Genomic DNA, 24,758 nt, shown 5'->3' with positions numbered 1-24,758 from the left:
ATGCCCAAGGGGGACCCAGGTGGCATGAATGTCCTCTGGGCCCTAGAAAAGGCCACGGTTTACCTTTCCCTGCCAATGACAAAGGGCACGCATAAACATTTCTTAGCGCACACTGGCGACATTTGGGGAAAATGTCCCTTTATAGAGCAATTCTATGGCTATTTCTCAATTGATCTTCATTGATCATCCCCATTTTACAGATGAGGGAACTGAGACAAAGAGAGGTTAAGTACCCTGCCCTGGGACGCACAGCCAGGAAGAGTTTGAGCTGGGAGTCAGCCTGAGTGGTTGGGAGCCGTCCTGCCTGCCCAAGAGAGATTCAGCCCCGTCCCAGCCACACGGCCGCTCGGCTCTGCAGCCAGTGTACAAGGTCCGATCTTGTCCCAACTTGGTGCCCTGAGCTCAGGAGCAATTTTCAGGAGTAGTTGAACTCTGTCTTCAGACTCCAGAGCTCAGGCTCTGCTCTGAGCTGCCCGGTTGGCCTCAGTGCTGAGCTAAAGGGCCGGCAGAGCCATTCCTGGGCCGAGGGTGCCCCTGGACAGGGACCAGATGTGGGCACCGCCCGTGGACCCAGATCACTCAGGTTCAAATCCACGTTCTACCACGTCCAGTTGCATGATCTTGGGCAAGTCACTTAACTGGTCTGTGCCACAGTTTTACACTGTGAAGTGTAAATATAGTAGCTTAGGGTTTTGGAGAGAAATACACCACCTGTGAAGCTTGGGGCCGGTGCCTGGAGTAGGTAAGAGCTCACTCAGTCTTAGCTGTGATCCCACCTTGAGCCTTGGCACACCCACGCTTCTGTGGTTGGAACAGCTCTGGCCCTGCCCTCAGCCAGGCGGGTCCTGGCTCCGCATCCTTTCAGGGAGGTCTTCGCGAGAGAGGCTGTTCTGTTATTTTCTTCCTCAGCACATCCTCTCCGTTTCTTTCGGGACACTTATCACAGCTGATAAGTATCTCGTTTGGTGTCTGTTTGATTTGTGTCTGTCTCTAAGCTCCAGAGGGTAGGGGTCTCATTGGTGTCTTTCACAGCTGAGTCCCCGGCGTTGGGACAAAATCAACCTTTGTGGAGTGAGTGAGCCTGGCAAGAGCCTGGGGAGGCCCTGCCCCGGGCCCAGGTCTGCAAGCTGCCTGGATGTCCTGGGAAAATGCTGCCGTTAGGATTGTCCTTCTCTCCCAGAAAAGCCCATCTCATTCCTTTGGCTCCCAGCAGCGAGCATGTTGACCCCAGGACTCATCTTCCCCTGAATGTCCCAGGGGCTGCTGTGCTCTGGGCTCAGAGCAGGGAGGGGCCTGGGGGCCTTGTGGATTTTCCGAGAAGATTGCTGCCCCGTGAGGCCCGGCTCCTATAGACCCAAGTCCACACTTGGGGCCTCTGCTTGTTCTGCGTGATCTGGGGAGGGGTCCTGGAGGACAGGATTTTCCCAGGCACTTGGATCTCCCGTGTCTGGAGCCTCCACGCTGGCAGCTTCGGGCCCCGCAGGGCGTGAGTGTTAGCGGATGGGGGTTCCCGAGGCCGTTAAGATGAGCACCGTTTCCTCCAACATTTTTCTGGCGCTGAGGCAAGGTGCTGAGGAGTGAGGAGCCAACCTTTACTGTAGGCCTTCTGAGCCTGGCCTAGGACAGGGTGTGGCCAAGCCATGTCTCTAAGCTTCTGGAGGCTGGGCTGAGCTTGCTGGAGGGGTGGGTGTTATCCTCCCATTTTGAGGAGGGCGCTGAGGCTCAGAGAGGGTAAGTAACTCGCCCAGGGTCACAGAGGCAGATGAAGAGGCAAAACTGTAACACAGGCCTGACAGCAAGAGCCATCCTTCTGTGCTCCCTGACCCCCAGGGTACCTGGAGACTCAGACAGAGAACCCGCTTCCCCGGGCCTCGAGGACCAGGGAGTAGGTGGTGTTGGCATTACAAAGTACACAGCACTCCCTCTCAGGCCGGTGCTTCTGCTGGAAGCCTGCTGGTGGGCAAGAGTATTCGGGGTTTTTGCAAAGGAGTTGGCTCCAAAGGCCTCCTTGGGGGCAAAGGCCAGGTCTTGTTGGCTGTCTTGTTTGAGAGGAAATGATCTCTGGGAGCAGAGGTCCGTGAGTGGGGAAACACATGTCCTGCCCAGTGGGACGGTGGAGGATGACAGAGGGACTGGAGGCTTTCTAGGTCGTCGTGCTCCTGGACCTGGCTGTGCTTACTAAGCTGCTGGTGAGGAACTCCTTCCAGAGTTGACTCTGAAAATAGATCTATAAAAATTTCTGGGCACTGTTTAGAGTTGAAGCCCCAAGGGAGTCGCATAAAGCTTTCATGCTGACACCATATGCAGGGGATCTGCAGCTGCTGGAGCTCACGCCGGCCTCACGGGTCTGGAGACGTTTAAGTGGGCGGCGGGGATTCTGGAGGGTCACTGGGCACGCATGGCTTTGCTGAAAATATTTTCTCAGCTGCCATTGCCTGGATCCAGAAAGCTCTCAGGAGCCACAAGTGGTAAGGTTGTGACTTAGTAATGCTGTGATGTGGGGACACTGCGACTCCGGAGGTTGTGACACCCCTGAGTCAGACCCGCAAGGTCTGCCAGGCCTGTGGGCTCGAGCCAGAAGGAAATCCTGGCTCCTGGCCAGTCTCACTTTTTGTATTGTTCCCCATCAGTTGCCAGCCTGCCCTAGGACAGCTCACCTCGGTGGGCACCGGGCACTCCTTGTCCTCAGGGCCACCCTCCTTAATGCCTTGGACCACCAGGGTCCTGGTGGGGGCAGTGTTTGGTTCTGCCTTGGCTTCTTCCTCCTAATTTTTCCGGGTGACCATGTAGGAAGCAGACTGTTCTCCTGCTGATAATGGCCACCTCTCACTGGCATGTGGATGTGTTGCCTTATGAAATCCCAGTGCCTTTGCTCTCTGACTTACCTGTTGGGGTGAGGCTGGCTGGGGGCTGCAGTGGAGGAAGGAGGGTGTAGGGGAGGAGATTGTGCAGCCCCTCGGTGCTGACCCCAGCGCCCTGGGCAAGGCACCCCCAGCGCTCCCACAGGTGCGGCCTCTGCTCTGAGCTCCTGACTTTTGAGTCCAGGCTTTGAAGCTGGTGAGCATTTTGGCATCTACATTGCCTCTCGTCCAGAGCGAGCTTCCTCACCTTCCTTGGGCCACATCCTGTGGGGTCTCTGACTACCTCAAGGGATGCCATAGAGGCTGCCTCAGTTTCCCCATCCACCTGTTGGACTTTACAGTAGTGCCCACCCTCAGTGCCCTTGGGAGGTGAAATGTGATAAAGAACACTGAGTGCGGGGGAAGCTCTGATCCCGGCAGCCACTGGGCATCATGTCCTCACCCCAAGCTCAGACTGATGCCCTTTAATGATGTGTCTGTGATCTGAGATCAGCTTGAAGCCGTGGAGGCCCAGATCGGGAGGGGTATGGGCATCCCCCGTGGCTTCGTGAGCACTGTCTCTGGGCACATCTGCCACACACGGCGTGGGGTATTCCTGCGTCATTCCAGCTGGATTCGAAGACTCTTAATGAACCTCAAGTACTATTTAGCTACATTAATTCAGTGGTTGGTGCAGGGGTTGGTGAGCCCTGTACAACATGCATGTTTCTAACCTTAGTGGTGACCAGGGCTAGCATTTTTTTTTTTTTTTTTTGAGGTATGCGGCCTCTCACTGTTGTGGCCTCTCCCGTTGCGGAGCACAGGCTCCGGACGCGCAGGCTCAGCGGCCATGGCTCACGGGCCCAGCCGCTCCGCGGCATGTGGGATCTTCCCGGACCGGGGCACGAACCCACGTCCCCTGCATCGGCAGGCGGACTGTCAACCACTGCGCCACCAGGGAAGCCCCAGGGCTAGCATTTAACAGGCATTGATCATTTTGGCAGTGCTGCGAGCGGTGTCGGGTTGGTACTGGCCTAAGTTCTCAGGACATGAAGCTTCAGGGACCGCGTGGCTTGCTGAGGTCTCCAAGCACGTGCTCCCTGCAGCCTTTCCAGGCTGCCTCCTTGGGAGGGCTTGTCACCTGGGCATGGAGTTTGGAGACCCGGACGGCCCCTCCCCTGGACTTGACTCTGTCTCAAAGCCTGCAGGGGGCAGGTGAGGGTTTTCCTTCCTGTTGCCCTGAATCCATTCACTGTGGGCCACTCGGCCACAATGGCCTCAGTGGGGGACCGGACCATCCGCACTGGGGAAGGTGGTAGGGGTCAGGGGGTCATTCTGGGGTGCCCTCAGACCACACCCAGCATGGTCATGATGGGACCTTCATAGACACCCTCAGGAGAGTTTTGGGCATCCTGGCGGCCCTGACGGCATCACTGCTCTGGGCTGGCTGCTGTGGCCTTAGCCTCCACCAGGTGTGACCCGAGGAGTGGGAGGCTTAGGAGAGCAGCTGTGGCCTGCAGCCTGCGTCTCCCTGGAAGCCTGGCAGCCTTGGGAGGGCATTTACACTAGCGAGCCTAGAGAAACAGAAATGTTTTGAAAGTAAACAACTTGATGCGGAAAGCGCCCAGGGTCAAGACGTGGGAAAGTGGCAGGTCACAGCATAAAAATGTCTTGTTTGTAAGCTGTACAAGGACAGGGCAAGATGCAAACACAGCTCTGCAGACCTTTGACCTTTCACCTTTGACCCTGAACTCCCATGAAAATTATCCGGCCTGCGGTCACAGGGGAACAAAGATTCCTGATGGGAAAATAGGAAATGACACGGGCAGAGCACGTGCGTTTCATACGGTCCCCAGGTCCTGGGATTAGGACAGCTTCAGGGGCCAAGGTCAGGTCTCAACCTAGCCACCATAGGACAAGTTACAGCCCGTCTCTGAGGCTCAGTTTCCTGATCTGAAGAATGGAGTGATAATTGTACCTTACAGGATTGGCCCAAGGCTAGAGGTGAAGTTGCATGTGAAGTGTGTACACAGTGCCAGCCCCGAGGGCCCCTGAATGTTGCTGTCACTGTCATTGTTTCCACCAGTCATGAGATCATTGCCATTTGGCATCCAGAGGCAATGTGTGAGGCAGGGGGACCCTGGGCCCATCATTCCACTGAGAAGCCACCCCAAGCCTTGTGCCGGCAAGTCTTGGTGCATGCCAGGGTATCCAAAACACAGGATGGTATCCGATGGAGGACCAGAAGGTCTTGGAGGCAGGAAGGGGTCCTTCTGTCTCTCTTGTTGCCCACAGCAGCCTGCCCAGTACCGGAGTAAGTGCTCAAGAACTGAGTGCTGGAGAGGGACTTCCCTGGTGGTCCAGTGGTCAAGACTCTGCACTTCCACTGCAGGGGGTGCGGGTTCGATCCCTGGTCGGGGAACTAAGATCCCTCATGCCACATGGCCAAAAAATAATAAAAAAATCTGTATGCTGGAGAAATGAACAAATGCGGTGACAGACGTCCAGCAAACCCACGTGTGTCGATCGAGCCTTTTCACTGCCCTGGGTTGTCATCACCTCTCGTCTTCAGCCTGCTCCCATGACTCCAGCAGCCTTGCTCAGTAGGGAAGCTGTTGGCACACAGCTTTGCCAGCACCCCACTTTCTGCACACCTCACATACTATGAGACTCGGGGGGTCACTGAACCCATTTAACAAAGAAGGGGTGTGTGGGCCTGTCTGAGTTAAAATAAGGAGGTTGTCTGCACAAGCCAGCCCAAGTGGGTGGAAGAACTCAACTATCCCCAACGGTTGGAGCTGCTTGGTGTGGGGAAGGAGAGGCACAATGGCTCCTGGACGGCGGTGGCACAGTCACAGGGACTGCTTTGGACTGCATTGTGTTCCCCCCAAATCCATATGTTGCATCCCTAACCCCCAGTGTGATGGTATTTGGAGATATCTTTGGATATCTTGCAGGGCTTGAGGGTGGAGCCCTCAGGAATGGGATTAGTGCCCTTGTAAGAAAAGACACAAGAGCGATGACCTCTCTCTCTGTCATGTGAGGACACAGTGTGAAGGTGGCCATGTGCAAGCCAGGAAGAGGGCTCTCACCAGACATTGACCACACTGGAACCTTGATCCTGGACTTCCAGCCTCCAGTACTGTAAGGGATAAATTTCTGTTGTTTAAGCCACCCAGTCTCTGGCATTTTGTTCAGCAGCCTGAGCTGACTAAGATAGTGACCCCCAGGAGAGAATGGGAATGGCTTCCGCTCTGGTGCTGGGGGCTGGTAGAGTTGCTTTGACTGTGGGATCTAAGACATCCTCTTCCTCACCTCTCTGAGGGACAGAGGGCAGTGCCCTCCAACAGACGTTGGCCTGCCCTTCCTGCCAGGTGTCCGACTAGTCTGTAAGGGGCTCTTGGTGATTGTGTCCACAGTAGGAAGTCCTTAGTCAGGGCCAGGCAGGGCAGAGAACTTGGTGAGGGGCGCCCTGGGCCATGGCAGAGGAGTACCATGATGGTTGTGACAACTAGGATAAAGGCTCCAGGAAGTCTGAGATGCTGGGTGGGGGGCAGCATCAGGAAGGAAAGTGTGGCCTGGGGGGGGTACAGTGGGGAAGGGGGGAGTACATGGATAGGGCCAATTGAGAAAGACCCCTGGACACATGGTGGGAAGTATGGATCTGGGAGAAAGCTGCCTTCCTGTCAGTTAAACAGGGAGTTTAGACTTGGAGAAATAACAAAGAATATGCAAATATTTGTTTTAAAAATTATTATTTTACTCTGAGATATTTAGACATGAAAAAGAGCTGGGGAGAGGAATATGGGAATAGAATAAGTTAAAATATGACAGTGTACACTGTCGTTACCAACATTCATCCATTTTTGGAATAAATGCTCCCTAGATTGCTGGTAGCCTTTGGTTGATTTCCAGAGTTCTAAACAGTTTAATTCTGACAATTTCTGCCAGGGTCCTCATTGCCTTTATGGAGGAGGGGCTTTCGGACATCCTTATTCTCTCATTTTCACTGATGTCACCCTCTCATTTTTGTTTCTGTATGAAGAATTTCCTTTAACATTTCTTGTAGTGCAGATCTGCTGGTAATGCATAATGAATTACCTCAGGTTTTGCATGTCTGAAATTTGCATGTGTTTATTTTACCTTCATTTTTTTAAGAAAGATTTTTGATTTGGACCATTTTTAAGGTCTTTATTAAATTTGTTACAATATTGCTTCTGTTTTTATGTTTTTGGTTTTGTGACCACGAGGCATGTGGGATCTTAGCTCCCAGGGATCAAACCCATACCCCCTGCACTGGAAGGTGAAGTCTTAACCACTGGACCGCCAGGGAAGTCCAAGTCTTAACCACTGGACCACTAGGGAAGTCCAAGTCTTAACCACTGGATTGCCAGGGAAGTCCCTGCCTTCATTTTTTTTTTTTCTTTTTTTCGGTACGCGGGTCTCTCACTGTTGTGGCCTGTCCCGTTGCGGGGCATAGGCTCCGGACACGTAGGCTCAGTGGCCATGGCTCACGGGCCTAGCCGCTCCGCAGCATTTGGGATCTTCCCGGACTGGGGCATGAACCCATGCCCCTTGCATCGGCAGGCGGACTCTCAACCACTGGGCCACCAGGGTAGCCCCCTGCCTTCATTTTTGAAAGATATTTCACTGGACATAGAATTCTAGGTTGACAACGCCCCCTCCTCCCCCCATCCAACCCCAGTACTTAAATATATAATTCCATTGTCTGCTGTCATTTTAATTTTTGTTCCTCTGTACATTATGTGTCTTTTCGCTGATGGCTTTTAAGACTTTACCCACCTCTTTTCAACAATTTGATTATGTTTTTGTCTTGCTGTGGTTTTCTTTATATTTATTCTGTTTATTGAGCCTGGATCTCTGAGTTTATTTTTCATCAAATTTGGAAAAATTTCAGCCATTATTTCTTGAAATATTTTTTCTTCCCTCTGTCTGGGGCTCCAATTACATACATGTTGGGCCACTTGATGTTATTTCACAATGTTTTATCTCTCTGTGCTTCGCTTTAGGTAATTTCTGTTGTTATGTCTTTAAGGTTACTGGCCATTTTTTCTGCAGTGTTTAATCTGTGTTACTCTCGTTCAATTTATTTTTCACTTGCATTTTTTTGCTTCTGGAAGTTTGTTTCTTTTTTGTATCTTCCATTTTTCTTTTTATCATGTTCTTATTTTCCTTTTGAGTATTTGGAGTATATTTATAATAGTTTTTTAGAATCTTATTTAAAAATTAGTACACAATAGAACAAACTTTTGATATATTTCTATGAATTTGACAGACATATAGATTTGTGTAACCCTCACTGCAATCAGAATACAAAACAGTTCTATCACCCCCAAAATACTTCTTCATGCTACCCCTTTGTACTGATTCCCCACTGCTACCTTAAGCCCCCGGAGACCACTTACCTGTACTGCACTAATTTTGTAACAAAGTCTTTGTTAGAATTTTGTCTTTTTGAGAATGTCATACAAGTAGAGTCATAGAGAATGTAACCTTTTAATATTGACTTCTTTCACAGTGTAATACCTTTATAATTCGTCCAAATTATTGCATGTATCAGTAATTTTTTAAAAAAAATATCGTTGAGTACTATTCCATTATATGGATACACTAGAGTTTATCTATTCACCTGCTGAAGAACATTTGGGTTGTTTCCAGTGTTTGGCTACTACAAATAAAGACACTGTGAACATTCACGTACAGGTTTTTGTGTGAACGTATGTTTCCATTCTTCTAGGGTATATATATCTAAGAGAGAGATTGCTGGGATGGGTAGTGTATGCTTAACTTTAAACAAAACTGTTTTCAAAGTGTCTGTACCATTTTGTATTCTTATCAGAAACATATGAGACTTCTCGTTGCTGTACTCTCACTGGCATCTGGTATTGTCAATATTTTTTATTTTTGCCATTTTGATAGGTGTGTAGTAATATCTCATCATGGTTTTAATTTGCATTTCCCTAACAGCTAATGATGCTAAACACCTTCTCATCTGAATATTTGCCTTCTGCATATATTCTTTGGTGAAGTGACTGGTCGAGGTTTTGCCCATGTTTTGTTTTGTTTTTCTTACTGTTGGATTTCGATTTATTTTGGCTAGAAGTTCTTTATTGGATGTGAGATTTGCATATTCCTCCTCGTCTGCAGCTCGTCTCTTTATTCTTTTACCTGTGTGTGTTAAAGAGCAGAAGTTCTTAATTTTGATGAAGTCCAAGTTGTCATTATTTTCTTTTATGTATTTTGCATTTTGTGTCATGTCTAAAAACTCCTTACCTAATTCAGGTGATGAAGATTTTCTTCCATGTTTTCTTTAAAAAGTTTTGTGTTTTACATTTAGATCTATACGCCATTTTGTTTTGTTTTGTTTTTAATAAGGAGTATGTTTAGATCAACTTAAAAAAATTGTTTCTTGCCCATGATGTCCAGTTGTTCCAACACCATTTGCTGAAAGGACTATACTTTATCCATTGAATTGCCTTTGTACTATGTCAAGAGTCTATTGGCCATACTCGTGAGAGTCTATTTCTAGATGCTCTATTCTGTTCCATTGATATATGTGTCTATCCCTTCACCAATATCATGCTGTCTTGATTAATGTAGCTTTTTAGAAAATCTAAAAATCAGGTAGTGTGACTCCTCTGATTTTATTTTCTTTTTCAAAATTTTGGCTTTGCTAGTTTCTTGGCCTTTCTGTTAAAAATTTAGGATCAGTTTGTCTATAAGTACCCAAAAATCATGCTGGGATTTTGATTGGAATGGTGTTAAATCTGTAGATCTGTGTAGGGAGAATTGACATCTTTGTGAGGTTTCCAACTCACGCCCATGCTGTCTCCTGATTTATTTAGGGTTCCTTTGGCTTCTTGCGTCAGCTTTTATAGTTTCGAGCACACAGATTCCATCCATGCTCTGTTACATATATGCGGCTGTGTGTGCTGAATAGTCTAATGAGAAGCCTGCTGTGGGTATGATCCTTCCTTCCAAACAATCCAGGGCACGGCAGAGGGATCCCACACTCCCTCGGGTTCTGTGTGCCCGACTGAGAGCCTGGAACTGGAAGGCGCTGGGAACACCAGACGAGGGGACTTGGTCCCTGTCCTTGAGGAGCTCAGATAGTCAACCCTTGTGTCAGATCCTTATTTTATGAGTCATCAGAGTGATTAGTTTTATGGAACGTTGCTGTGGGTTGGCAGGACTCCCCTCTCTCTGCTCCTGAGGGAATATCTAAACCATGGGAGGAAAGTGGCGCTCCTTCTGTCACATCTTATCAGTACGTTTAATTAACCACAGGCAACATTTGCCAACATGAATTCCAGACTGGGAGCACGGAGTGAAGTGTTCTGGCAAATTCTTGGCCACACGAGACTCTAACAGCTTGCTCTGGATGGCCCCAGATGGGAAGAGTCTGTCCCTTTGGGCTTTCCAACTGGTGAGGCGCTCCTGCCCACCATTCCTCACATAGGCTCACTGGTTTGCAGGAGAAAATGCTGTTGCAACTCATCCTTCTAGGGTCGTCACTGTGCCCTTCCGGGGGGCCTGGACATCTGACACTGCAACGCAGTCCTGCTCAAGGGTTTCCAGCCTGAATCCTGGGCAGAAGCAGCGTCCTGCCTTCCTGTGCCTGACCGTGAGTGAGGGACAGTTTCCTTATTGGCAAGGCTCTGCCTGTGTTCCTCCTAGCTGCTCAGCCTGGCTCGATGTATAAGGAGAGAGGAAAACAGTGCCCATGGTAACCCCTGAAGGTTGGCTACTGTTTCATCTCAAATTGAACCATTTCCAATAGTCTTTCAGCAGACTTGACTTAGTAGTTTTGGAATCTGTGGATTCCATCTGGGCAAAGTCAGAGAGCCCACAAGGGGCCCTGGGCTCTATGGAGTCAACCTTGCTGGCAGGCCTGGGCCGCTGTCTTTGGGTGTGGCGAGTGCGGAAAGGTGATGAGCTGTATCCATGAGCGGGAACGAGCCCTCCGTGGTGGAGAGGAGGGGTCAGCGGTGAGAGGACTCATGACGTGTTGGGGAGAGGGCCTCAACTGCACTCTGAGAGGGGAGTCCAGCCGTGAGTGATGGGGAGGGAAGGACTGTGCCTGGGGTCCAGCCGAGGCCTTGCAGGCTGCAGACCTGCTCCCCACCAGTGCGTGATCCCTGCATCATCTAAGCCTCTTCTGCAGGCAAACACCTGGTACCTGCCGGGGCTTCCGTTTGGGATCCAAACCAATGTGAGAATGAGTCCAGAGCTGGGGGTCCGGCAAGAGTGAAGGCTGACTCCACTGAAGGCTGGTTCAGGCAGAATCAGTTAGGACTTTTCATTTCAAGAACCCAAAAAGCCAGCTCAAACTGGTTTAAATGATGAGTGAGTGAGTGAATGAAGGAATAAATGAATAAGGCCTGGGGAGCAGCAGGGCCGGCCTGCCCGGGCACCAGGCACATAGCCAACTCCCGTCGGAGGAGAGGCCGGGCCTGAGCAAGGGCCAGCTTCAGCGGGGCCAGCGGTCACGGAAGGCTCCAGTTCTGTGGGGCACTGGTCTGGAAGGTCTGGAAGCCCGGGAGTCAGGCTGAGGCCGGGCCCCACCCACTGCCAGGGCAGCTGGGACAGGAGAGAAGCGTGTGCCACTCAGGTGTTTAGGGCTCACCTCTGGAGCAACACGATCTGGGGTTTTGGGCGACACCGGTTCTTAGGAAGGATCGATGAGCCCAACATTCATCCATTCACTGTATTCTTTTTATCTTTTCTCCCAGGCAGCAGATATTCATGAAGGTGGCATGTCAGGGGCTGTGACAGGCCGACCGCATCCCTGACTGGCCCTGTGGAGTTCGTAGCCTAGAGAGGGAAACAGAAAAGCCAACAGGCTCTTCCCTCCCAGAGTGACAGGGGCAGCATGGGGGGCGCGAAATGCAAGGAGCTGAGAGAGAGAAGCGAGGGGCATCTGTCCCTGTCTGGCGGTGATCAGAGAGGGCTGCCTGGAAGAAGTGGTACCCAGGCTGAGACCTGAAAGGCCTATGGCAAAGAGCAATGTGAAGTAGGAGGGGAGGGGTGTCCGAGGTAGCAGGAGCAGCTTCTGCCAGGCCTAGAGGCAGGAGAGAGTGGGCGAGGAGCCCGGTATCTTGCTGTGCTTTGGGTCCTGGCCCTCCTCCCCAGCCCGGGTGATGGAATTCTGTCCCTCCTGTCTCCATGGTCCTGCCTGCTGACAGTCTCCCTCCTGGTGCCCATGGCCTCGGGCCTGGGGGAGGCTCTGCTGTGGGGCTTGGGGCATCAGAAGCACGGCACCAAGGGGGCCCTGACTCTGGGACTGAAATCCCTGGTGTGTCCTGGAGGCCACCTCGGCCCAAGCATCAGCAGCCTCTGGACAGGGCCCGGTCTTGCAGAGCCTGCACAAAACACGGCGCGTTTAGAAGCATGAAGGCAGGTTTCTGGGATTTACATTTGGGAACCCAGATACGACACAGCTGTCCTGCCTTAATTCCAGGATGGCAGAGGGAGAGGGGAGAGTGAAGCTGGGCATACACGTGGGTGCCGGCTGGGGCAGGGGCCTCTCAGCGGCTGGGGCCCCGCCTGCCAGCGACTTGGGTGCAGAAGAAGAGCAGCGGGGTTTATTTCCCTCCTGACACCCGGCTGGGGCGCCAGTCATTCCACCTGCCCCTCACTCGGCGGAGCACCTCGGTGCAGAGGAAGGAGGGCGATGCATCAGACAGTCACGAGCTGCACGGCCCGGAAGGGGGTGCGAGGGTGGCAGGCGTCCTGCCCACGGCTCCTGCCAGCCTCGCAGCCTCGCTGGCTGAGGATCAAACGGCGCAGACGTGGCCCGGGAAGCAGAGTGGTGGGCAGGCGCCTTCTCGACGCGCGCGGCCCCCCAAACCTGAAAGCGAGCTCCGGGAGTACCAGAAACTGACCACAAATGAACATTGCTCCGTGGTGAGTGGCCTTGTGCCAGGGAGGTAAGAAGGTTCTCATGAGCGCAGGTCCTTTTCCAAGCAGGAAGGGGTGGTTTTTACATTTTTGCCCTCTTCCGCATCTCTCTGAAGCTTAAGGCCTGCTGCGCGCCAGGTAGGGGGAGGAGGTGTCAATGTCTGTTTGACCATCTACAGCGTTTAGGGAGCTGCCAGCAGGAAGGACGGGGACTTGGTGACGCTGGGCTTCATGCTGGGTCAGCTCGGAGGGTCCTGTTCCCGTCAGCCGTGCAGCCCCCGCATCTCCCCAGGGTACCTCCGTGGCCAGGCGCGTGGCTGGCCTTTGGCAACGCGAGCTCACATTTGCTTTCTTTTGCTACGGCGCTTCTGGATGCTCCTCCGCGAGCCTGTCTGCTGCACCTGCCCGAAGAGGGAGGATTTGACAGGGGAGGTGACAGGGCTGCCTCTGCAGGTTGGGCGCTGGGAGGCTGTACACGTGGAGGGGCCACTGGCAATAAATCTTGGATGGAGTCAGCAGTGGACTCGCTTGGCAGGCAGGGCTGGGTGAAAGGAGGCTGGGCAAGGAGACAAGGAGCAGATCTCAGCCCAGGCTCTGCAGTATTTGTATTGAGAGCTGTTAGGCGGAGCTCCTTTAAAAGGATGTGGAGGGAGTTGGCGTCATCTGGCAGATACCACAGGGCTTCACCGGCGAGAGGTCAGGGGAGGGAGGTCATGCGGTGTGAGCAGGGCACCGGCTCTCTGATCTTCTTTAGGCCGGAGCTGGGAGGTCAGAGGGCATCTCAGGGACGCCCTGGGCAGCTGGATGCAGTCTTGGTGTGAGTGCAGATCTGGCCCCTCCGCTTACTAACTGGGCAAGTGGCCCAGGTGACTTGAGACTGGGTTTCCCCATTGCAGGATTGTGTAAGGTAAACAATAACAGTGCCTCCCGTGTGCCAGGCCCTTTGCACATCGCATCGCACCTCATGCGATCATCGAGTTCATTAGCTCCCCGAGCCCAGAGACCAGGAATCTGGACCGAGTCTGTCTGGCTCTTTCCCCGGCACCGTGTGGCTCTCATGTGTGTGACCACACCCAGCTCTGCACTTTACATGCAGTAGGTGCCCAGAGATATTAGCAGGAACCATCGCCCTCCTTCCCTCCCCGAAGGCTCTCTTTCCTCCACCCTCTGTGTACGCTCAGTACAGCACACACCTGTCTCGGCCTCACCTGTGTGCAAGGCTGGGCTCCCTTCCCGCAGGGCAGCCCCGTTATGGGAAGCTGCTCCCCACACCCTAGCTGCAGCCCCCCAGAGTGTGGCCACTTAGTGAGCTTGTGCTAACAGAATGTGAGTGGAAGTGACACACGTCAGTAGCTGACGGGGTTAACAAGTGGGTGTGCTGGGGGCGGGGAAGGGAGTCTTTTGATGGGTGCTGTTAGCTCTGCACGATGAAGAAGTTCTAGAGAACGACGGTGCAACAGTGGGGGAGGCACCTTTCGTGGAGATGGGGAGCCCGGGGAAGGAACAGCGGGCTGTTGGGTGAGACAGTCCCAGTTTGTTGACCCCAAGGTGGACAATGGCCCTTCCCATGGTCTGAGTCCATGTGCTGAGAATCAGCCCCTAGACTCTGCCCTTCTGTTTGAAGGGTCTGGAGCCTGTCACTGCCAGGGGTACCGGAGGGCCCCCCAGAACGCCTGTGACAGCTCCACCCCTATGTCTCCTGTCCCATGGGTACCCGGCGGATGCTTCCTGGAGCTGATGATGGTTTGGGTCGGGGCGATTGCAGTCTGAATGTGCAGGACCATGAGGTAAAGCAAAGTGATGCCGTGAACGCACGTACTCAGAGAACTTATTAGCTCTTGCGTTGCCTTGAAGATAAATCTATAGGATTTGCTTTGCTTTGTGGCATTTATGAGAAATCTACCTTGCAAATGGGTTTCAAAAACAACCTCTCTCACAGCTCTGCATCATACTCACCTGTGGGGATGGGGTGTGGAAGTGTGTGCGTGGCCTGGAGGTCTGGGCCTGAGACTGGCTTGGGTCACAGCGGGAGGGACATGGCAGGACTTGGAGGTGTCTGCTGTGCCAGGGGCTTAGGCCTGGAGGGTCAAAGGCCAGGGGACACAGGCATCTTTAGTGGGTGGAGGAGCTCCTCTGGCACAGCGAACCCTCAGCATCAGGTGTGTCCCCGGCAGGGCTCCGTCGTGCTCCCCTGACCCTGTTGCCCGGGGCCTCCTTGTTCATCAGTAACTATGGGGACTTCCTTTCCAGCATTCCCGTGGGGACGCTGGCCATTCCCCACAGCCTCAGCTGTAGAAGTGGGAAGTGGAGTCTGCCTGTCCTCCCAGCAAGCACAGGGCAGGAGAGGTGATGGACAAGCCTCTCAGACTGAAAGAACCGTTTCAGACTGAGACCGGCTTCTTCCCAGACCCCTTCCTCCCCCTGTGCCCTCTGACTGGGGCAACGGCCCCCATCTTCCCGAACATGAAGTCAACCCAACCCTCCATCCTCCCCACGGCCACATCCACTCGGTCACATGGCCTGCTGATGCCAACCCGGAAACGCTCCCTGAGTCTGTTCCATCCTCTCCTTCCCCCCAGCAGCTCTCCCCTGGGCTATGGAAATCTCTGAACTGGTCACCCGTGTCCAGTCTCTCCTTCCTCCGCCATCTCCAGGAGGATGGTCCTGAAACCCATCTGCATGCCTGGTCACCACACTGATGCTTAAAAGCTTCCCTTGACCCCTTAATATCTACAAGACGAATTTTAACGTTCCCACTTTATTCATGGAATGTTGCACCTTTGTGGTGTCCCAGGCCCATGTGCAACGCCATGTGTCTTCACATGTCACTCTTTCTGCCAGGAATGCCTTCACCTCTCCCTCTCTCTTCGTCTGGGAGGGTGAATCAACTGGCCTGGCAATGGTTAGGGCAGCAACGCCAGAGTAGATGACACCTTTGCGTGAGTGACACGGTGGCATGCCATTTGGTGAGGGGTTTGATAGGTGAGTGTGTGTTTGCGTGTGATGTGTACCCCTTGGCATGCCCAGCCTGACTTCTGGGAGTGTCCTGCGGCAGGGCAATCTTCCTCCTGCACCCAGTCTGGGCTGGAAAGTGCGTCATTCCTCCTTGGATGTCTAACCTGCAAGCTGGGCCCACGCCCGGGCTCTGGCTCCCTGCGGAACGTCTAGTCACACCAGCAGCACCGCCCAGCATGAGCCTTTGAGAAATGCGTGCGTAAGCACGACTTTATGGACCTGCTGGGCTGGCAGGTGCGGGAATCTGAGTGATTGCAGTTTGCACAGGTTGACCCTCAGACAAGCGTGGTACCAATTATTTCTTGGTGAGCAGCTGTACCAGTCTTTTGTAGCATAATAACGGGGAGTCTGGGGAGCAAGCCTCTGGGAAGGCTTTGGCTGGGGAGCTTTTTCAGCTGGCTCTGTCTTTCCAGCCGCTGTCACTCAGTGGGCACGAAGAGACCTCAGCCAGCTTCCTGGGGCCTGATGACAGCCAAGCTGCAACTCTTCCGGCAGCACCATGGTGCTCCATGCCAGGCACCTGGCCTCATCTCATCCTCCCTGCAGCACTAAGAGGTAGATGCTTTTATCCCTTATGAAAGATGGGGACCTTAGTGGTTAGCAAGGGGCCTCCCAGGGGCTCGTGGCAGAGCTGGAATTAAACCTGGGCGTGTCTGACTCCCAAACTCTTGCCCTTCTGCCGCTGTGTCTGTCCCTGAGGAGTCAGGGGTGAATGCCTTTTGAACCCAGCTCCTTGCTTGTCTCTCCCACCTCATTCCCAGCCACCGCTCTCAGACACCCTGTGTTCTAGGTACATTGAGCTTACATCCGGGGAGTGCAGGGCAGCACAGACTCTGTGTCTTTTATGTCACATGGACAGCCAACACGTGCTAGAGGCTGTCTCTGTGTCAGAACGTGGCAGACTACAAAAAAGGCCATGGTTCTTTCCCTCCCCAGATTCACACCTCCTTGCCATGTCACTTTGGGAGCTCTCTCATCCTTTTTTTTTTAAGTTACCGCAGTATTTTATTTTTGTTTTTTTATTGATGTATAGTTGATTTACAAAGTTGTGCCACTCTGCTGTACAGCAAAGTGACTCAGTTATACACATATAGACATTCTTTTTTGTATTCTTTTCCATTATGGTTTATCACAGGATATTGAGTTTAGGTCCCTGTGCTCTACACTAGGACCTGTTGTTTATCCATTCTATATATACTAGTTTGCATCTACCAACCCCAAACTCCCACTCCATCCCTCTCCCTCCTCCCCTCCCCCTTGGCAGCCACAAGTCTGTTCTCTATGTCTATGAGTCTGTTTCTGTTTTGTAGATAAGTTCATTTGTGTCATATTTTAGATTCCACATATGAGTGATATCACATGGTATTTGTCTTTCTCTTTCTGACTTACTTCACTTAGTATGATAATCTGTAGTTTCATCCCTGTTGCTGCAAATGGCATTATTTCATACTTTTTTATGGCTGAGTAGTATTCCATTGTGTATATGTACCACATCTTCTTTATCCATTCATCTGTTGATGGACATTTAGGTTGTTTCTATGTTTTGGCTATTGTAAACAGTGCTGCTTTGAACATAAGGGTGCATGTATCTTTTTGAATTACAGTTTTGTCTGGGTATATTCCCAGGAGTGAGATTGCTGGATCATATGGTAATTCTATTTTTAGTTTTCTGAGGAACCTCCATACTGTTTTCCATAGTGGCTGTACCAACTTAACATTCCCACCAACAGTGCAGGAGGGTTCCCTTTTCTCTACACCCCCTCCAGTATTTGTTATTTATAGACTTTTTACTGATGGCCATTCTGACTGGTGGGACGTGGTACCTCGTAGTTTTGATTTGCATTTCTCTAATAATTAGTGATGTTGAGCATCTTTTCCTGTGCCTACTGGCCATCTGTATGTCTTCTTTGGAGAAATGTTTATAAGGTCTTCTGCCCATTTTTTGATTGGGTTGTTTGTTTTCTTGTTGTTGAGTTGTATGAGCTGTTTGTATATTTTGGAGATTAAGCCCTTGTCTGTGACGTCATTTGCAAATATTTTCTCCCATTCCGTAGGTTGTCTTTTCATTTTTTCTTATGGTTTCCTTTGCTGTGAAAAAGCTTGTAAGTTTGATTAGGTCCCATTTGTTTATTTTTGTTTTTATTTCTATTGCCTTGGGAGACTGACATAAGAAAACATTGGTACGATTTATGTCAGAGAATGTTTTGCCTGTGCTCTCTTCTAGGAGTTTTATGTCTTATGTTTAAGTCTTTAAGCCATTTTGAGTTTATTTTTGTGCATGGTGTGAGGGTGTGTTCTAACTTCATTGATTTACATGCAGCTGTCAACTTTCCCAGCACCACTTGTAAAGAGACTGTCTTTTTTCCATTTTATATTCTTGCCTCCTTTGTTGAAGATTAATTGGCTGTAGGTGTGTGGGTTTATTTTGGGCTCTCTGTTCTGTTCCATTGATCCGTATGCCTATTTTTGTACCCATACCACAATGTTTTGATTTTTTTTTTTTAAGGTCTCAGCTCAAGTTTAATAAAACTACAAAAGACCAAAAGTGATGCCCTACTACTATGCACAGCAGTCTGCTTGCCCGATAATACATCTCAGGCCATTCCCTCCAGAGGAAGAAAGGCCGGCTTCCCCAACCCCTGCAGGAAAGGCCTGTCCAGTCCCACACCACATCTTGACTGAGTGCAAGGTCTTGTGTTTTAAGCATGACAATAGTACAAAAGAGGTTTTGTTCTCATGGCCACCTACTGCAGCCTGGCCCCAAAATGGCCCAGTGCTCACTTCTGCTTAGAGAAATATTCTTGGCTCTTCTGGACATCAGGCTTGATGGTATCACTGCCAGGCTTGCAGCCAGCTGGGCACACTTCCCCATGTTTGTCAGTAAACTGGAAGGCCTGAACTAGTCTCAGGGTCTCATCCACAGAATGGCCAACAGGAAGGTCATTTATGGTGATCTGTCGAAGGATACCTTTATCATCAATCGTAAAAACGCCCCTGAATGAGATGCCTTCATCAGCCTTTAAGACCCCATAGTCTGGGCTTCCCTGGTGGTGCAGTGGTTAAGAATCCGCCTGCCAAAGCAAGGGACACGGGTTTGAGCCCTGGCCTGGGAAGATCCCACATGCCGCGGAGCAACTAAGCCCGTGTGCCACAACTACTGAGCCTGAGCTCTAGAGCCCACAAGCCACAACTGCTGAGCCCACGTGCCACAACTGCTGAAGCCTGCACGCCTAGAGCCCGGGCTCCACAACAAGAGAAGCCACCACAATGAGAAGCCCGCGTACCGCAACGAAGAGTAGCCCCCGCTTGCCGCAACTAGAGAAAGCCCGCGCACAGCAACGAAGACCCAACACAGCCATACACAAATAAATAAATAATCTTATTACAAAAAAAAAAAAGACCCCATAGTTCGGAGCAATGGTGTGCTTGGGGTCTGATATCAAGGGAATTTTCATGGGTCCCAGTCCTCCTCGTTTCTTGGGTGTGTTGATCCATGCCAGGTGACAGAAGTGAGAATCCACAGAAGCACCAGTCACTTGGAAGTTGAGTTTCTTAAATTCTTCTTCCCTGTCACTGAAAGCAATGATCTCTGTGGGGCACACAAAGGGGAAGTCAAGAGGGTAAAAGAAGAACACAACATATTTTCCTTTGTAGTCAGATAGGCTGATATCTTTTTTTTTTTTTTTTCCCGGTACGCGGGCCTCTCACTGTTGTGGCCTCTCCCATTGCGGAGCACAGGCTCCGGACGCGCAGGCTCAGCGGCCATGGCTCACGGGCCCAGCCGCTCCGCGGCATGTGGGATCTTCCCGGACCGGGGCACGAACCCGTGTCCCCTGCATCGGCAGGCGGACTCTCAACCACTGCGCCACCAGGGAAGCCCCAGGCTGATATCTTTGAACTGACCATCTGGCATTACAGCAGTTGCTTTGAACTGGGAGGCACGGTGCCCAATTTTGGCATTTCCTGAAGACATATTGCTATCAGCATTTCTCACAGACAAACCACAGAGGACAGTCAGGAAGGAGACACACCACTGTTTTGATTTCTGTAGCTTTGTAGTATTGTCTGAAGTCTGGGAGATTTATGCCTCCTGCTTTGTTTGTGCTTTCTCAGGCTTGCTCTAGCCCTTCTGGGTCTTTTATGGTTCCATGTAAATTTTTGAATTATTTGTTCTAGTTCTGTGAAAAATGTCATGAGTAATTTGATAGGGATTGCATTAAATCTGTAGATTGATTGGGTAGTATTGCCATTTTAGCAATATTAATTCTTCCAATCCAAGAGCATGGGATATCTTTCCATTTCTTTGAATCCTCTTTTATTTCCTTTATTAACATTTTATAATTCTCAGTGTATAAGTGTTGCACTTCCTTGGTCAGGTTTATTCCTAGGTATTTAAAAAAATTTTTTTTGGTGTGATTTTAAAAGGTATTGTTTTTACATTCCCTTTCTGATATTTCATTGTTAGTGTAAAGGATGCAACCGATTTCTGAATGTTAATCTTGTATCCTACTACTTTGCTGAATTCATTTATTAGATCTAGTAACTTTTGTGTGGAGTCCTTAGGGTTTTCTATACGTAGTATCCTGTCATCTGCATATAGTGAACAATTTTACCTCTTCCCTTCCAGTTTGGATACCTTTTATTTCTTTTTCTTGTCTGATTGCTGAGACCAGGACTTCCAATACTATGTTGAAGAGAAGTGGTGAGAGTGGGCATCCTTGTCTTGTTCCAGATTTTAGTGGGGAGCCTTTCATTCTTACTCTAGACTTGGCCATGAACTTGCTTTGGCCAATGTAACATCTGCAAACATGCTGCAGGTAGAAACTTGAGGAGCCTACACAGTTGGCTGGCCCTCTCTTGCTGCTCCTGGAACCCTGCCTCCTTGTGAAGAAGCATAGGCCAGCCTCCTGGGTGATGAGAGTCCTATGGCCCAGTTACATCTGCCGCCTGGTTGACACTCAGCCAACTGCCAGACATGTAGGTGAGGCATTTCAGATCATCAGCCACCAGCCGACCACAATCTGAGCACAGACACATGAGTGAGCCCAGGAGAGGCTGGCTGATACTGCCCAAAGCACCAGAACTGCCCACTGACCCACAGAATTGTGAGCTAAATAAATGTGGGTTTATTTTTTAATTAAAAAATTTATTTATTTTTGGCTGCATTGGGTCTTCATTGCTGCATGCGGGCTTTCTCTAGTTGCGGTGAGCGGGGGCTACTTTTTGTTGCGGTGTGTGGGCTTCTCATTGCAGTGACTTGTTGCGGAGCATGGGCTCTAGGCACGCAGGCTTCAGTAGTTGTGGCATGTGGGCTCAGTAGTTGTGGCTCGTGGGCTCTAGAGTGCAGGTTTGGTGGCTGTGGCACATGGGCTTTGTTGCTCCACGGCATGTGGGATCTTCCTGGACCAGGGCTTGAACCTGTGTCCCCTGCATTGGCAGGTGGATTCTTAACCACTGTGCCACCAGGGAAGCCCCATGTGTGTTGTTTTAAACCACTGAATTTGGAGTGTTTTGTTATGCAGCAAGAGCTAACTGGTACAAGACATTATGTTTTAGTTACTATTGCTTATAACAAACCGCCTCAAACTTAAGTGCTTAAAACAATCATTTTATCTTGCTTATGGATGTGAATTAGGGATTTGGACAGGGCATGGCAGGAATGGCAGGTCTCTGCTCTCTGATATCTGGGGCCTCAACTGGAAAGACTCAAGGGCTAATGATCTGGAATATTAAAAGATGGGGGCTGGAATCATCTGGAGGTGTCTTCACTCACTTCTGGTAGTTGATATCGTCTGTTAGCTGGCATCTCAGCAGGGGCTGTCCATTGGAGCAGCCACGTATGGCCTCCCCACATGGCCTGAGCTTCCCCACAGCATGGTGGCTTCCAGGTAGCTGGGCTTTAATGGAGGCGCAGGGTTCCAAGGGGGAGTATACCAGCTGACAAAGGGGAAGGGAACTGCTCTGTATGACCTTGCCTCAGAATTTACTCAGCATCACTTCTGCTACCTTCTATTGGTCACAGGCCAGTCACAAGCTCTCTGCTCCCACCAGATTCAAGAGGAGGGAATTAGACTCCACCTTGATGGGGGAGTGGCAAGTTTTAGAGGAGCATATGGAGGAGGAAATGCATTGTGGTCACTTTAGGATAATATAATCTGCCACCCATCATCTCACCCAATTCTTACGACAACCTAGTGAGGTAGGTACTATCATTATCCCCCTTTTTCAGATGAAAAAGCCAAGGCTCAGATGGTTGGTGATGTGCTCAAGGGCCCGTGGTCAGGAACGTTGGAGCTGAGTCTAACCACTGCCCTCTACTGCCTTTCCTGGACTGTCTTTTGGGACTGGATCTAGTGTCTCAGTCGACTTTTCACTCCTCTCTCTCAGCTCTGTGTTTTGTCTCCACTTGAATGGGTACATCTAACAAGGAGCTGCACTTCTCAGTGTCCCTCTCAACCTTGCTGGGGGTCCTCACCATTTCCTTAATGATTGCTTAGAGGCCAGGGGTCTGTTATTGTGGGGGAGGTGGGTAGGGACACAAAAAACGTGCTTGACTGATCACCACCCGTCCTCCTTCTACAAAAACAGATGAAGTTTGAAGGTACCTAGTAGGCAACTTGAATTTAAATCCTAACAGGATGGAAATAGGGGTCGTATCTCTGGTCTTTAAAAGATTAATGTTCTGTGTTACAAAAATTATTACCACGTGAATATTTGCAGTCCTGTTTTCTACTCTGACCCCCTCCCAGCCCACTAAAAATTCCAACTTTGCCCACTGACATTTCCCTCCTCCATTCTTAGGGGGAAAAAAATGGGAGGATCCATATTGATCGCAGTGTTCTGTGAAGTTTTAAAAATAACTTTTATTGACATATAAAATACACGTATGATATATGTTGACGGCCACAATGTCCATTAGCAGGAGGATGGAATAAGGCTGTCAGATAAAAGACAGAATAGTCTGTTAAATTTGAACCTTGGATAAACAACAAATACTTTTTACTGTGAGCATTTTTTTTTTTTTACAGCATTCCAAGCACTTTAATTTGTGACCGAGCCAAAACAAATAAAAGAATGATCAAAATATTCTTCTCATTGTAAAGAGTGATCATATTTGAGTTTGGTTTCTTTCCCCTGCAGGTATTGTGAACACCGATAATTTCTGAAACACAAATCGTGACCTGGATACTTGCAACAAACTTTTATAATCTCTGCCTGAATAAGAAGTGAATAAGAAACATACTTATAAAGTATGTTGACTATACAATGTGATATGAGCATGTCTCACAGTGTACAGTTTGATGAATCGTCACAGAGTGGACACATGTGTTTCTTGTGTTTCAGATCAAGAAACAGAACATTCAGGCTCCCCAAATGTCTCTTGTGTCCTCATCCAGGAGCTACCGATCCCCCCACTATCCTGACTTCTAATAGCAGGGGTGAGTTTGCCTGTTTTTGGATACCCTATAAATAGAAATACCCAGTTTGGATTCTCTTAGGCTTTTGTTCACCATTATGTCTGTGACATCATCCATGCACAGCAGTAGAGCATTTTGGGTGATATTACTGTGTAGGACATACTTATGCTAAAATATTATTTGTTGTTTATCTGAAATTCAAATTTTACTGGGTGTCCTGTATTTTATTGGGCAACCTTATTCCATTCTCGCGTTAACGGACATTTTGTAGTTTTCCGTTTGGGGCTAATATGAAGAGAGCTGCTACGAATATTCTAGTACCTGACTTTCGGTGAACATATGGACTCATTTCTTTTGGGTGTTTACCTAGGAGCAGAATTTCTGGGTCATAGGGAATGCATATGCTCAGCTTGGTGTATACTCCCAAGAGGAGTTCCAAATGGTACCAATTTACACTCCAACCAGCAGTGTGTGAAAGTTCCAGTTGCTCTGCATCCTCGCCAGTACTTGGCATTTTCTGTCTTTTTCATTGTAGTCATTCTAGTGGGTGTGTTTGGTTTAATTTCACCTGTTTTAATTTGCACATCCCTGAGGACTCCTAAAGCTGGGCCCCTTCTCACCTGCCTAGTGGCCATTTGGGCCTCCTCCTTTGTGGGCATTTATTTATTTTTATTATTTTATTTTTTTTGGCCACACTGCATGGCTTGTGGGATCTTAGTTCCCTGACCAGGGATTGAACCCAGGCCCTAGGCAGTGAAAGCTCGGAGTCCTAACCACTGGACTGCCAGGGAATTCCCCCTGTGGGCATTTCTTATATCGCTGGGATACAAGTTATTTGTCAGATATATGTCAACTCTCTTTTCTTGGGGAGTTTTAGGGAACAGTGAGAGAGGATTTCTGGCTAGCTGTGGGTCTTGTGGGTGACTTAGAAGAATGCGGTGGAAGGAGGAGTTTGATAAGAATTGCTCTGCATAGTGAGCTGGATCTCCTCAAAAGGGCTTTGAGAAGCGCACGTGAAGACCACACTGTGCTTCTTTGAATCCTTACTCATTCTGAGACTGAGCAACTCTAGATATATTCAGATCTTGACATGAGGGTGCAGCTAACTTTCCATTGTATTGAGTTTATAACATGTCTTGGGAAACCTGGGTGGTTAGAGGCATGTCTAAGAAATTTGTCTAAGAAATTTGTATATGTCCCAGGGTAGACTCTATTGAGGGGAGAGGTCATCCCTAAGAGAATGGAGATCCTTATTTTTCATAGAAGGATAAAACGCTCCCCCCCCAGAACACACACTTGATAAGAATAAAATGCATAGTATTTGAACACTAGTGGCATCTAAAAGGTCCACTTCATTCATAAATCAAGGCTGCACAGCACATGATATTTATGGCAACTCTTGCTGGATGAAATATTAAAATTTGTAAGAATTGTAAATGCTGTCACACAAAATGCTGCAGTCACCGGGCATAATTGATGACTTCCTCTTGGATCTATTGAATAGATTAATTTCATTGCTATACAGATGATATTAATATGTTTTTATAATTAATTTAGTTCTGAG

At 49.7% G+C, this 24,758-nt stretch overlaps 1 protein-coding gene across 1 annotated transcript; it reads right to left on the bottom strand.

Moving 5' to 3' along the window:
- Positions 1–18,342: 18,342 nt before the first annotated feature.
- LOC125960966 (peroxiredoxin-1-like) lies at positions 18,343–19,765 on the bottom strand. Its single transcript, XM_049696786.1, has 3 exons — positions 19,646–19,765; positions 19,178–19,439; positions 18,343–18,820 (listed from the first exon to the last, which is right to left on the bottom strand). Exons 1-3 carry the CDS (start codon positions 19,747–19,749, stop codon positions 18,554–18,556), a joined length of 633 nt encoding a protein of 210 aa, XP_049552743.1. The 5' UTR covers positions 19,750–19,765; the 3' UTR covers positions 18,343–18,553.
- Positions 19,766–24,758: the final 4,993 nt, after the last annotated feature.

The sequence above is a fragment of the Orcinus orca genome, chromosome 14, assembly GCF_937001465.1.
Source record: "Orcinus orca chromosome 14, mOrcOrc1.1, whole genome shotgun sequence".
Lineage (NCBI taxonomy): Eukaryota > Metazoa > Chordata > Mammalia > Artiodactyla > Delphinidae > Orcinus > Orcinus orca.
This window is presented reverse-complemented; position numbering and strand designations above follow the sequence as displayed.